The 13,751-nt window shown below is 48.5% G+C and overlaps 1 protein-coding gene across 5 annotated transcripts in view; it reads right to left on the minus strand.

The window, feature by feature from the left end:
* FMNL2 (formin like 2) overlaps positions 1 to 13,751 on the minus strand; it is a 102,723-nt gene that overhangs the window by 2,218 nt on the left and 86,754 nt on the right. Inside the window, exons 16-26 of one of the 5 annotated variants that reach the window (XM_068686920.1) lie at positions 11,091 to 11,215; positions 10,334 to 10,536; positions 8,924 to 9,158; positions 8,113 to 8,181; positions 7,871 to 7,951; positions 7,365 to 7,494; positions 6,823 to 6,986; positions 6,045 to 6,146; positions 5,434 to 5,532; positions 4,410 to 4,533; positions 1,239 to 1,285 (exon numbers count right to left, since the gene is read on the minus strand). In XM_068686920.1, the coding sequence (XP_068543021.1) occupies positions 1,239 to 1,285; positions 4,410 to 4,533; positions 5,434 to 5,532; positions 6,045 to 6,146; positions 6,823 to 6,986; positions 7,365 to 7,494; positions 7,871 to 7,951; positions 8,113 to 8,181; positions 8,924 to 9,158; positions 10,334 to 10,536; positions 11,091 to 11,215 (1,379 nt within the window). Of the gene's footprint in view, positions 1 to 285; positions 1,286 to 2,535; positions 2,670 to 4,409; positions 4,534 to 5,433; positions 5,533 to 6,044; positions 6,147 to 6,822; positions 6,987 to 7,364; positions 7,495 to 7,870; positions 7,952 to 8,112; positions 8,182 to 8,923; positions 9,159 to 10,333; positions 10,537 to 11,090; positions 11,216 to 13,751 lie in introns of those variants that run through there. The other 4 variants (XM_068686918.1, XM_068686919.1, XM_068686916.1 and 1 more) reach the window with 4 other exon arrangements.

Below are 13,751 nucleotides of genomic sequence, written 5' to 3' on the forward strand. Positions count from 1 at the left end.
CTCTCTAGACAAGGAAAGGTCCTGCTGGAAGCCAATCAAAGCAGCTTGGGTAGGAGCAGCAGCAGGGCCGTCACCCCGAGGGGCGCAGCCGTGAGCGGACGCTGGCTGAGGGGCCCTTTTGGCCCCGCGCCCAAGCAGCAGGAAACGCTGGGGGAAGCGCCGAGGTGCAGCTGAGCCCAAATGGAGTTAGCACGGTCAGGTTGGCCTGAGCCTCTCCCCGCCCCTGGGCAGCTGGTGCTGATGAGCCTCGTTAGCAAAGGCAACAGCAGCTGAAGCCAGTTTGCCGTACTCGGTCTCGCAGCTTCTAAAACCCTGATGGGAGCTGCAGGCATTTTGCAATGCGGCATGAAACTCACTGAATAGGAAGCACGGGGCACAGGGGTTTGTGAGTTTATCAGAACAGCCTGACTTCATGCTCCCCACCCACCCGTTTGTTAAAAGCAGCCGTTCCTCTGCGACCCACTGCAGACCCACGGCTGCCCCACCACCACCACCAGCCCGCAGAGCTGCTGCTGACCCCAACGCCCCTGCACAGCACAAAAACTGCCCCCGCCCGCCCCGGCTGCTGCTTAGGGGGTGACAGCTCGGGAGGGAAGAGAAGGGAGACACTGAGCATGCGATGGGTCGAGCGATGGAGAAAGCTGGAGATGGACGTTGGAACGAGAGCCGGTGTTAGGAGCGCTGTGGAGGTGACCGGGGGGGCTCCCTGTGCTGCAGAGCTGTCTCCCCGCAGGGTGCAGTATGTGAGGGGCACGCTGCACCTCCTGGGCAGGCAGATTTTTAATTTTTTTTTTGCCTGGGAAATGAATTTGTGTTGGGCTGGGCACGGCCTCCCTCGAACCTCCTGGTAGTCCCAGGCCCTGCAGCCCCTGGCAGAAGGGGCCGTGCTGGGGCTCTCGGCCCATCCCTGGTACCCAAAGGGGGGGTGATGGGGACCATGGAACCAGGAGCTAAACCAACCTGGGGACGAGGCTGCTGACCTCCAACCTGGGGCTAACCTCGGGAGGGAAAGGGGAAAACGCAGGGGTCAGCAGCCGGTGGGCCACCGAGCCCCTGATACAGAAGGGTGAGGACAGGGCCTGGACCTGCACTGGCCTCTGGGCTCTCACCAGCTCTACCCTTAGCCACGACTACTGAGAGGCTGTCTGGCATACAGAGAGAGGAGGAAGCTAAGTAAAAAGTGATGCTTGCCAGCTCTGTGTATCCTCCACCACCGGTGTGCTAGAAGAAATCCTTACCCTCGAGTGAACATTTGGAAATTTAGTGATATTATTCTTCTTTAGGGCTAAACAGAAGAAAAAAAAAAAAAGAAAAAAAAACAAACACAAAATGATGGTTAAGTAAAAATGGGATGGAAAATGAAGAGCAAGTCAACTCAGCGTTCAAAGATCCGGGCACGTTAGCCAACAGAGCACCAGGAGGGGTAAGGCCGAGGCTACGAGAGGAGGTTAGACAAGGAGAGGAAAGGACAAGAGGGCCACCCTTGCCTCTTGCTAACCAAATTCCAAGCTGCTTTGAAGATTGGCTCCAGGAAGATAACACAGCAATTAACTTGAAAGAGCAAATAATTGTTGAGCTGATTATAGTTTGCAATTTTATTAGAAGCATTCATAAAAATACACATGGCAAAGTGAAACACTGTTGTCTTCTTAAGCCACTCGATCCTTAATTCAAGACAACAGTGTTAACAAACATGCGGGGTTAAACACACCCTTCTTACACCTTACACCACAAGATGTAAATTGCTCAGTTCCATGTCAAGCTTTTCATCGTCACAATTTCCCTGCTTCTGGCAAATAACCGAGTTTCCCCAGCGTTGCTGCCTCCGTCTCCCCCCGTTCGTGCTGAGCCCACCAAGAGCACTGGACCTGGGTAATGCCCCATAAACGTTTCTCATTTTAGATAAAGTTGGCATGGAACTGAAAAAAGTTAAACGTGGATGTGACCGAATGAGAGGAGACTCGATGCTGTCCGTTTCATTCCGTATCTGGCATGCAGGCATGCAGGTGCTGGTTAGAAAGTCGGAAACAAACCGCGGCTCCTTGCAGAGGACGGACATTGCTACGGACAACCCCTCCAAGCCAGAAAGCAGAGCCCACAAGAGTCCCCTTTGGTTCATGCAGACCGTAACTCTGCGTGGCACACAGCCCATTTATTACATGCGTATTAAATATGGAGACCTGCAGACAGGGAGGAGCTGTAGGCCATAGAAAAGACAAGTGAACCGTCACCGCGTGGCTGCGTTTGGCCCCTGAGCCTTGCCAGCCCCCACCGCGCTGCCGTGACTTCCACCACTTGCTGTTCTATGGCACTTGTCATGAGGATTAGAGATGCCTTTGAGGTGCAAGGATGGCCAAAAGCATCGAAGACAAAGTCGATGGGATGGAATAAAAAGTTAGGGCAGGATGAGAGCATGCAACGAGGGTGACAACAAGACAACTTGAGGCGGACACCGGACGTTACTATACACTCAACATTCACATGGTCCTGGCTGGGGTCCGTACAAATGGAGAAGTGTCAAAAAGCTACAGCAACCTTTTTTTTGTCTAAGAGCATCAGATGTGAAAGAGGAATAGTTTAGTAATGGAATTCCTCAGTGAGAACAGGTTCGCAGAAAAACCGAGAGCCACGCTTGGCGGTTCGAGCTGTAAAGGGCACAGTCTTCAGCACTGCATGGGAATAACAGCCAAACAGACAAACAGAGCAGTGAGGAGCAGGATCTGTCGCATTAGTACACTGTTAGTGCTTGGTTAAGGACATCCAGGAACGGTTTGACATGTTCCCATCAGCTGTCTCATGACACTACCAGCATTTGGGAACGAGGCAGTTCAAAGTCTCTGAGTATTTCTCATACTACACAGTTTTCAATGGTTTTGAAAGCCTGTTGCTAAATGGAAAAGCCATCACTCCAGAAAGGGCTGTGGTTTCTGACAGTGGCCTGTTCCAGACCAGCAGGGCTTTTCTGTGTGCCTCATGAGGCACTAGCCAGTTTTAAATGATGCTTTTGACTATTTCCATACCATTGATAAAGATCTTGCAGGCCATATTCAAGCTCTACCTGACATTCGGTGCCTTCCCTGTGTTATTACATGGCCTGAGGACCTCAGAGAAAGCCCTGTAATAGAAATGCTGGACACAGGACCATAGGAAATGCTGGGGTTATTCGAGTCTGGCCCTTCCTGCACTGGACTGCCATTTGCATGTGGATTGTCACCTCTCCCACAATCTGTTTCCCCCACAGAGCAGGAGAACCACTTCGTCAACTCTTTGAGTTTCAAGGAGTCTGGAGGAGTTGCAGAAGCAGTCAGCTATTAGATATTACAGCAAGTCTGCCTCCTAGAGACTATTATCTTAGGAAGCCATTAATCAAAGTTAAAAAGAGTTGTGAAAGCTTCAGCAAAAGCGTTTCAACCCTGTCATCTCGTTGGGCAAAAATTCTCTGGCTTTCCTTACTGAGAGATAAAACAGCTCTCCTCCCCTCCTGCAGGAAAAAATGGCATGGAAAACATTCAGGAGAAGGAGCCAAGGAAATCCTGCCCAAAGGCCTTTCTCTGAGTTTCTGTGCAACAGAAATAAATTACTGTACAGCTATCAAAGTGTTAAAATCATGTTTCTTCCACATCACAGGGGAAGAACGCGCACTAAAATCCATGTACCACAATCAGAGGAGATGTATGGATAAAAATTACTTGTCTCCTGAGCAAAGTACAATTTAGACGACAGCTCTATCAGCAAACGTTTGCACACAGTGTCCCGGCTGTCCCTGGCTGTGCCAGCGGGTTCTGTGCCTCTCCCTGTGACCCTAGGTTGGTGATCAGTGTGGGCTTTGTCTAACAAACTGAAAAGCAGTAAAACCAGAAGCAGTTTAGGGTCATAAATCATTCAGGTTTGACTAAATGATTTGCTGTAACTGTGCAATAATGTGCTGCAATTACTGTTAGTACATTTTAATGAAAATGTAGGCTCTTAATAATGTTAAACATCCATCATTCATTCCACTTAAGGGTAAAAAAAAAAGATTTCTGGGAAAGATCTGCATGGCATGCATATCGCCACCGGAGTATCTGCTGAGGTCAGGCACTGAGCTGCCTACTCTAGTATCAGCCTGAGTGGGTCCCAACATGCTGAGAGAAGAGCAGAGAAACAGAGCACATGTCCAGGGCCTGTGCTGGTCACAAACTCGGGCAGCACTGACAGTGGACATGTAAAAGCAAGGTATTGGGGTTTTTGTTACGTACCAGTAGCGTAAGTTTCTACATTTGATTCACATCAAGTAAACAATTTCCTAAGCTGTGCTCCAGTAACACTCCTCAAGAAGTACATAAAGCACTTACGACAGCTACTAGGCAGATACACATTTCTGTCCTTTGGGAAAGGGCCTCTGGGACTGTGGAACAAAGTGGGTTTACCTGTTATAATGTCTTCGATAGCACCATCCTTCCCTTCGTACACATGCCTATTATCCTTGACTTGCCGCCGCCTGAGCTCTGCAATTAGCTCTTGCTGCTGTCTCTTTGTTTTATGTGAAGGAGACTGAAAGCAAAGAGAGGATTTGTAAGGCTTGACCTCCAGTTACCCTGTTCCTCTTTTCCTGAACATTTCAAATACCAGGTGATCCCACTTGCAGCAACCAACAAAGAGGAGCTGCCAGTTTTCTGCCCAATTTTGCAAGACCAGGAAAACCCAAGGCCAGGGTGAGCTCACATCCCAAGGAGAGGAAGGCCAGAGCCACAAGCTCCCCTGGCTGCCAGGCTGTTTTTCTTTCTTACATTTGTAATTTAGTTCCAAGCCTTCTCCTCACTTGAAACTGAAACTCCAACCTTTTACCTCTGAAAAGCATGAAGGGAATGAGAACAGGCTTTCCTTTCCCAGGGAAAATGCCTGGCTGGGATTAAAGATACCTGTTAATGACAAGAGCTGTGTGAAGCAGCATCAATCACCGAAGCGGCCATTGTAGAGCCATGGGAAACCTCCTACAGCAAATCTAAAGCATTAGCTCAGGAAAAAAAAGAGGTCAGGAAAATTCCTACAAAATGGTAACACGGGGCTGACTCCTGCTGCCACGCTCTAAAAGGGAGATCTGGGAAGGAACGTTACGTGTCCCTGCAAGAAGGGAGGCTCTGCACAGTTCATACAGGCGGGATTTCAGACAGATAAAAGGCCAAAGCAGAACAAAAAATAACCAACAGCAATATGGGCCAGGTGACTTTCTGTCTATTCTGTTTTCTTGAATTTTGCAAATGTCAAAGTAGCATAACTGTACACTTGGATTCCTTTAGCCCGGTTTGGTTTTCTCCCCATAAGGAAAAAAACTTCTCGGGACTACATTTCTGGGCAACTGTAAGTCTAGACAACCTAAGTTCTTACACAGAGCTGTGGTTTCTGAATTCTCAGGAAAACATGAAGATGATGGCTCCAGCCTGTGGTTCATACCTTTTGGTCCTGTTGCTCCATCAGTGCTTCTTGTTCCATAAGTTTTTCCATTAAGGCCTGTTCCTGCTTTTTTCTCAACTCATTCTCTTCTTCTGCTTGCTATTTATCACCCAAAAAACAAACAAACAAACAAACAAACAGGTTATAGCTTCAAATTGCCACAGAGAACCTAAATATTAAAAATAAATAACACAATCATTTGCTACCGCAGGACTTTCCAAGAAAACAAGCTTAGGGTGTAGCAATTTAACTACCTCGAAACAAAGTCTGAAAAAATGGGCTGGGAGAGACCTCTGTAGGTCACGCAACCTCCCCCTCCCAATCCCAAAAGACGCATACTCAGGGTTAAAGGTGCAAACTGCAGCCTCCCAGACATTCAGAGTCTGAGGACTCCTCCAGCGTTTCAGACAGCTGTATTGTCTTTCAGCCCTGAAAGTAATCCCAAAACAACTATTTGTGCTGCCTCCGGCGGTGTTACTGTGCTCTCTAGGACAGCTCACGCTGCATCAAAGCTAGAGGGAGCCACAAGCTGTTGTGTTGGGAACCCTGAGCCACACGAGTCCCAAATAAATGTTGAGGACGGAAGAGAAGATGAGGATGCTCCTGCTCACCTTGTAGGCCTTCACAAATCGGACAAACACTGGGAAAAAGACTGAGGGGGGCGTTGTCTTGGGATTCTCCCCGAAGTACTTCACAGCATCATCAAAGGCATCCTACAAAAAGCAGACGGTGACTGTGCTGCACACACTTCATGATATACTCGCCAGCCGTTACTGCAGAACTCAGTGTAAGAGTCCACATCTCCTCAGGGTGTGAAACTTGGTTGACATCAGCACATCTACATCTAGCATACGAACTCAGGGACAAATTCACACAACTGCTGCTCCTTTTTGCAGTGACACGCTGCTGGTCACTCATGGGCTGAAGCCTGCCTCAAAAGGGAGCATGAGGGTTTGAACCACAGAGTTTGTTGAGAAGAACATCTGTAGGGTTATCACCAGGCAGACAGAGGTAAGATACATCTGCAGCCTGAAGAAAAAATGCTAGGAAAATACTAGCACAAGCAAATAATCTAAACTCAGTCTCACAACGAAGGAGGAAGAATGGGTGGTTAGTATGTGTGAGGATACAGTATGTGTGAGGACAACAGCATGGAAGAGGTTTTTTTATACACCACAACAGGCCAACAAATCTCCATTCCACAAGTAATGGCCATTTTACACATTTAAATCAGAATGGAGGGGAACCTGGAGAGTGCCTCCTCACTCAAAGCACAACCAGCTGCAAACTAGTCTGGCTTCAGCAGAAAACACCTCTGTGTGCACAGACAGTGCTCTGCTTTTTGCATCATTCAAACCCATGTGTCAGTCTCCAAGAATTACGAATTACCTGGGCTATTTTGGCATCATCCTGCAGCTTCTTCAGCTTTCCTTCATTGTTCTGAATGAACTCCTTCAGCATCGTGTTGTGGTCGTGCATGGTGTACTCACGCTTCGTCAGGTCCAGGCCCCTCTGGAGCTCTTTCACGTCCAAGAGGACATTTTCAAGAGACACTAGGAAACAAAATGAAATCACTGAACCACTCCTGCTCCGCAAGCACCCAAACCCACAGCATGAACAGCTCCTCGCCAAGAAGTGCCCCCAAACACAGCGGTGTGTCATACAGCCTGTGTGGCTCACCCTGAAGTCCCTCACACAGCCACGTGTGCCTGCTGCACCAGCACTGCCACCACCACTCACTGGGCACAGGAGGTCACTGCTGTGACAGGACAGTGACAGCACCGATCCCTGTGCCTGCACTAGCTCAGCCAGCCTGCTGACACTGAGAATTCAGCATCTTGTCCCACACTGGCTTTACTACAAGACCAATTTTTGCACGCACATTAAACCACCTGTCTTTATTTTTCGGATGGTCCCAGTGGTTACAGTACCTGCAGCAGCCTTCTCCACGTAATGGAGCTCGTTGTAGAAGAGGGATACGTGCTGGTACTTCTCCTTGACAACATTGGAAATGTAGTGCAACAGGGTTTGCTTTCGGTCTGTTGACTTTGTTTCTAAGAGCTGGGGAGAAAAGGCAAAAAGATTGCTGGGTTAAGGTGCAGCGGACACCAAACAGAGTGACTCAAGTGGTGTTTGCTTTTTCCTGGTGTTTCTCCACCCGACAAGGACAGCTACAAATGCCCCTGTATTTGTTTACTGGGTGCTTTTCAAACTGTGGACTGCAAAGCCTCTGAGGATTTGTGTCCTTCTCCTGAGGGGCCTCCAAAATGATGATAAGCCAAGTAAATTCATACGGTGTGGTGGGAAGGCTGCCTTTACTGGCTGGACAGCCCCGGCTGAGCCCCCAGGCAGCCAGCAGCCACTGTCAGCTTACAAGAAATGCATCACAGCCTGTGCCCCCACAAGGCACCGGCCCCATCACCTCCAGTTTACTCACCAGGTCTAAACTCTGTAGTTTAAATCCATACACAGCTCCTCGCTTACTGCTGTTCATGTAGTTACCGAGAGCCAAGATTATCTGCCAGAAAGAAACAGAGCAGAACACGAATTTTCAGGACAAATGCACAGCGTCTGTGGAACCTCTGAAAGGAGAGTTTGTATGTAGGCATCCATGCATGCTTCCAGCACACACACGGGGCGAGTGGTTGAGCTATTGAACGTAACCAAAATCAGACCTACCTCCAGGATTTTCTTAAGCTTTTGGGACGACTTTATTGAGACAGACGCAGCTATTATTGCGTGAAGTTGCTGCAGATAAACACAGCAAGAGGGTTAGTTAATGCACATCAAACCCCAAAGTAAAATTAAAATTCAACACACTCACATTTTGGAAAAAAAAAAAAAAAAAAAATAGTTTTGATCTATTCAGTGGGCCCTAGCATGAATGTTACCCTGCCCTGGCATGTCAGGATTTCAAATAATTCATTTGCACTGCAGATTTAGCACATTCAGATGTGGTTGAGTAAAACTGTCTTTACATTTCAGTCCTTATTACTGTGAAAGATGCATCAGACTGGATGGGACACACATCAAAGAGCTCCCAGCCCAGCACTGATAGTAACTTTATCCGATGACACAAACAACTAGATTTTCATTTAAACTGGTTTTAAACTTCTACAGGGAAAAAGAAGGATGATATGGAGCAGCCCAGCATACAAGCTGCCATATAAAGAGCACCTGAGATCTCTGAGTCATTGATAAATGAAAGCATAGCTAGAAAAACACTTTTTTCATTCATGTAATCATTTCTCAATCTGCCTCCGTGAGAACTCATAATCACTCCATGACACTCAAACCATCTCTTAGAAAAATTAAGACCTCTATAACCTTCACTGGCTGCCCCACGCCTGCATGTGGCTGCAATGCTCCCCCCAAGCTTGACTCGTGCCACAGAGAGCAACTCTCATGTCGGGGCTGATGCCTCAGGGAACCCTGTTCCTGCACAGCTGATGCATCACAGAGGCATCTCCGGGGGTTGTCTCCTGCTCACCGGGGTCAGCATCTGGATGCTTTCTGCGAAGTTGCCTATGAAGGCCATGATGGTCATTTTCTGCATCAGCCTCTCGATCTTGCTGAACTGCATCATGAAGCGGTCTTCGTCGGACAGGTTCTCGATGGGTTTCCTTTCCCTCTCGTAGAGCCGCAGCACTTTCACTTCGTTCTCGGTGGGCAGGAACCGCATGAGGCATTCCACGAAATCCACTGGTAGCGTTTTCAGGTCAAACCTGGGGGATAACAAAAAGCCAGAGGAAGCGGTGTCACAACAAGGGTCTGCCTGAAGTGACGGACAAGTAAAAGAAATGAGAAGGCTGCCAGTGGCACAACCTCTGCCTCCTACACTGCTCAGCTACACATCAGCTAAAGTAGTGAGAAACTACAAAGACGCTGTGATGCTACCCCTGCTCGTGTTGCCCTGGCTGGGCTGAGGGACACAGCCCTGCACATGAAGCTGCCTGCACATGAAGGTGTGAACAAGGTAGCACTGAACAGATGACACAGACAGAAGTGCTGATGGGAACACTGCTGTTTGGCGTCTTCTTTCTGTTTTGAACAACGTGCCCAGTGCCCCCACCCCTGCGTGGCCACATCTCCTTTTTATCAAAGATGTGCTGGGAGGAACAAAGAGCTATTTTACACAACTGGGCCAGAGCCCCGTAAACCCTGGAGCTGCCTCAACCCACAGCAGGTTTGTGTGACTCTCCTCCCCAGGCCCAGTGAAATGCTTGTACTTGCAAATTTTGCAGATCTCACTTTGAGAGAAATAGCAGATGTTTGGCCACGACCACCACCAGGTTCTGAACGACTCCAGCAGCAGCCCAAAGGAGCAGGTCCACCTGTGCTCAGAACGGAGCTGGCAGCCCAGGCTCTGTACCACCAGGGGACAGGGCAGAGCAGAATTCCCCTGCCCCGTCTGTGGGATACACCTGTATCACATCGGGGCTTGGCACTGCATGGGGCGATTACGTAAAGCTCATTGCATGCAGGAGGCTTCCAGTGCACTTGGGCTGAACTTGTGCGTTACAGAGCGCACGGCGATAGCTGCCTGCCCCTGACACCCTGGGCTTTGAGCGTGCACTGGAACAGAAAGCATCGTGTAAACAGGAGGAGAGACTCAGTGTGCAACGGCACACGGCGGATACACAGGAATTAGGCTCTTTAACAAAAGACGTGTTAATTTGTTAAGCCTATAGAGTGATGCAGCAACATAAAGCTGCAAGTTAACATACTGCAGTACAAGGGAAGCTGATTTGTGGGAATTCAGAATGGTTCCATCCTTACTCTTGGATTTTTTCCAGATGCAGAAACATTTACATCAACTGCCAATTCCAAACCATTCCACTTACCAAAAACCACAGTAAATCTCGACTATGACTTCTTTGCTGACAAGTGTTTTACTTACACATGAATAGCTTTGCATATTTCATCTGCCGTCTTTCCAGCTTTCCTTAAAGTAATGGCAAGGTTTTTGGCCCTGTTCGCATCCAGTAACGTGACTTTGTTCGACCCTTTCTGAGTTATTTTTTGCTTGCTTGAAGTCAGATCAATGGCTGGACCTTGGGCTTTTGTTTTGAATATTTCTTCAAATTCATCCACGTTTAAATCCTAAAAAGGAAAGGACATGATTTATCCCTCCTGCAGCAAACCCCACAGCCCGCACTGCCTAATAGTGGGCCAGAGCTGCAGTAAAGCCCCGTGGGTGCAGTGGCTGCAGCAGAGAACTGCAGGCTGTGGCTGCAGGGTGTAGAAAATGTGTTCCCAAGCTAGTAATCAGGAAATTTGGCCTCCACCCCAAATAGTCCACGCAGCTATGTGCATCTTCAGGGCACAGGGACCACGCAACACCTGAGTACTCAGCCCTGCTCCGTGCTGTTTTAGGCTTCTTTCCCCAGCATGCAGCCTACACGTGCCCAAACCCACCAGGCTGGAGTAGCAATTTTAGGCTGGGAAAACCAAATCTTCCTCGTTGGATCTGCTTCAAACAACTGCACATAATAGGTGTGCACATTTATAATCAATACCAGCAGCTACAAGGACTCCTTACTGGGTACCACAGGCCACTGATGAGCTGTTTGCCAAAATCTCTCTCTGCAAAAGCCAATACTGACTTAGGATATGGACAGAAGTGGGAAGCAGAAGCCAGCAGACAGCACTCGTACCTCCAGGATCCTTTCGTCATCTATTTCGTTGAAGACTGTCCCATTGATCTGGTTGGGTTTGAGGGCGACCCAGTTGAACACTGGCATGCGGAACTTGGTCTTGATCGGCTTCTTGATTTTCACAGCTAGAGACACCAGAGGAAAGGAAACGATAAATTCCCTGACAGCTGAAAAATGCCCCGTGAGCCCTGGGTCAGGCCCAGTGTTTGCAGGATGGGAAGCTGCAGCTGAGGACACCGTTCCCTCAGCGATGTGGAGGGAGGGTGTGCTGCTGGCAGCTGATGGGTCATGAAGTTCAACCAAAGCCAGGGGACGAGAAGCAGAGAAGCCCCTCTCCCCAGTTTTTGGTACCCTGCTGCAATGGGGCAGTGCAGTTTCAGAAGGGCCAGGTTTGTCCTTTAAAGCCCAAGGCATGGGCAGGACACGAGAGCTTTCACACAGCTGAAGTAATGGGTCTGGTCTTCTCGGGTTGTGCAGCATTTGTGTGCTTCAGTAACTTACACAGAGAAGCTACAGGAAATGAAGGTTAACAACTGCCAGTAATCAGTGAACAGAGAACAAAATAACGTTGGGGCAAGGAAAACAACACAACTCTGTTGCTATTCCTCCAGAAGTGCAGGGTACATCAGTAATTTTGGTAATTCGGTGCTCATTTCTGTGTATGTTGATGTACACACAGTGGTGTTAGTCACTACAAAATCGGGATGTTCATTAATTAATCAACGTGTTGATCCAAAATCCTTTAGAAAATGAGCCATTTCTATCCAAGTCTTGGCTCCTTCCTACCCTGCATTTGTAGTGGGAGGAATCTTGCTCATTTTTTGATGCTGTGTAGAGATGTTAGGTTTTTTTTCCCCGTGATTTCAGAAGATGGATTTCCCAGCTTGCATAGCACTTGAGCAAATAATTATTTTACTTTTGCCTAGCAAGTCTGTGAGCACGTTTTGGGCAGGACAGAGACCACCTGTTTCAGGGGACACTCTCCTGTTGTGCACTGGAGCCAGGTGAACAACAAGAACACTTCTCTCACTTTGTCCTCCCACTTCTAAAAGAATTGAGCTGTGCATCTGTGTACCTTTCAGGCTCATGCCCATATTGCAGGAACACTGCAAAGAACAAATTACTGGCAAGACAATTTGCTCGAAACAAAGAACCATCAGTGAGTAACAGGGAACATGCACAATATCCAGCTTGAAAGTGTATTTTGAGAAATACGTTCACCCAACTGGAAGACATGACCATGCATGATAAACTTCTGCTCATCTAAACCAGTTTTGCTCTTTGTACAATTAATGTGTTTACCTAAATAATTCCTAAAATAAAACAGACTTTTTTTCCAAGCTGAAACATCCATGAAAAAAAAAACATTTTCATCTGATGCATACATTAGAACAGATTAGTGACTGCTGCTGGGTTATTTCAGGACAGGAAGGGAAACGAACTGCCTCGTGAGCCAGCTCCCACCTCGGCTAATCAAAATCCCCTAAAAATTCCCTTCCTCCTCCCTTACAGAGACCCAGCAGCAGCTGGCAAGGCCCCTGGGAGCTGCACCACTGAGGGCAGCACAGTGGGGACATGGTCACAGCAGGGTACAGACGCCAAGGAAGGCATCTGCAACTGGTGGAGGCTGCCCAGTCTCCGTGCTTCAGCCTTTTTGGGGAAAAAAGCCTTGATGTGAACGGTGTAAAGAGCGCAGCTGGAGGACAGCTCCAAAGAAACCACACATCTTAATTACTTGCTGAAGTGCTTTGCTGAATCAGGGCCTCCGAGAGGCCAAATCCTGCTGGCTGGCAGCACCCTGAAGCCAACACGTGCTCCTGCTCCACCCAGCGCCCCTCTGCAGCAGCCTGCACCCCCCCTCCACCTCCCAGACAGGGACACGTCCACAGGCACACACAGGGCACAGCACAGAGGGACAGAGGGGGACAGGGGAGAAGAGAGTTAAATACTTAGCAGAGAGCAACCTACAGAAGAGCTTGATTGGCCCGTCTAATCAGGAAGCAGAAAGAACAGAGAAAAAAATGTTAGTGATGGTCAGCACAGCAAGGCTCAGCGCTTCACCGCTCCCCCTCCAACCCCGCAGGGACTGTGCCGAGCAGCCCCCGCACCCGAGGAGCACCGAGCGCTGCAGCACGGCTCTGCTGCTCCGTCCCTGCACACCATGAGGACACCAGGCTGGGGCAGGGGTCTTCTCCACGTGGAAAGACCTCTGGAGAACAAGGCTGGCCCCGCAGAGGCAGAAGGGAGCGCCTGCTTGAAAGCTTTCTGCTCTGCTCCTCCAGCCATGGTGCCAAGCAGCACTGCACGCTGCAGGACCACTGCGCTGCTCTGAAGCCCACTGGGGACACATCAACCCCTAACCTCATCCTTTCTTCTTTTTTTTTTTAATACACTCTGGAACCCACCAATTCCATGATGCTTTTCAGTTTCAGAAAAAAAAAAATAAAAAAAAAAGACTTTAAAGGCTGGAATCTGGAATACTTAATTAGTTTAAAAAAAAAAAAAGCTATTAATCAGACTTTCTCAGTCTCTGGAATCATAATGTACTCTTGAGATTTCCTGCAGGGGAAGGGGTGTGATACCAATTAACATTCACTTGCTGTGTGAGATGCTTGGCATATGATAGAGAGAGCATAAAAACATGATGGAAGATGGGTCAGG

This window comes from Anas acuta, chromosome 6 (genome assembly GCF_963932015.1).
Source record: "Anas acuta chromosome 6, bAnaAcu1.1, whole genome shotgun sequence".
NCBI lineage: Eukaryota > Metazoa > Chordata > Aves > Anseriformes > Anatidae > Anas > Anas acuta.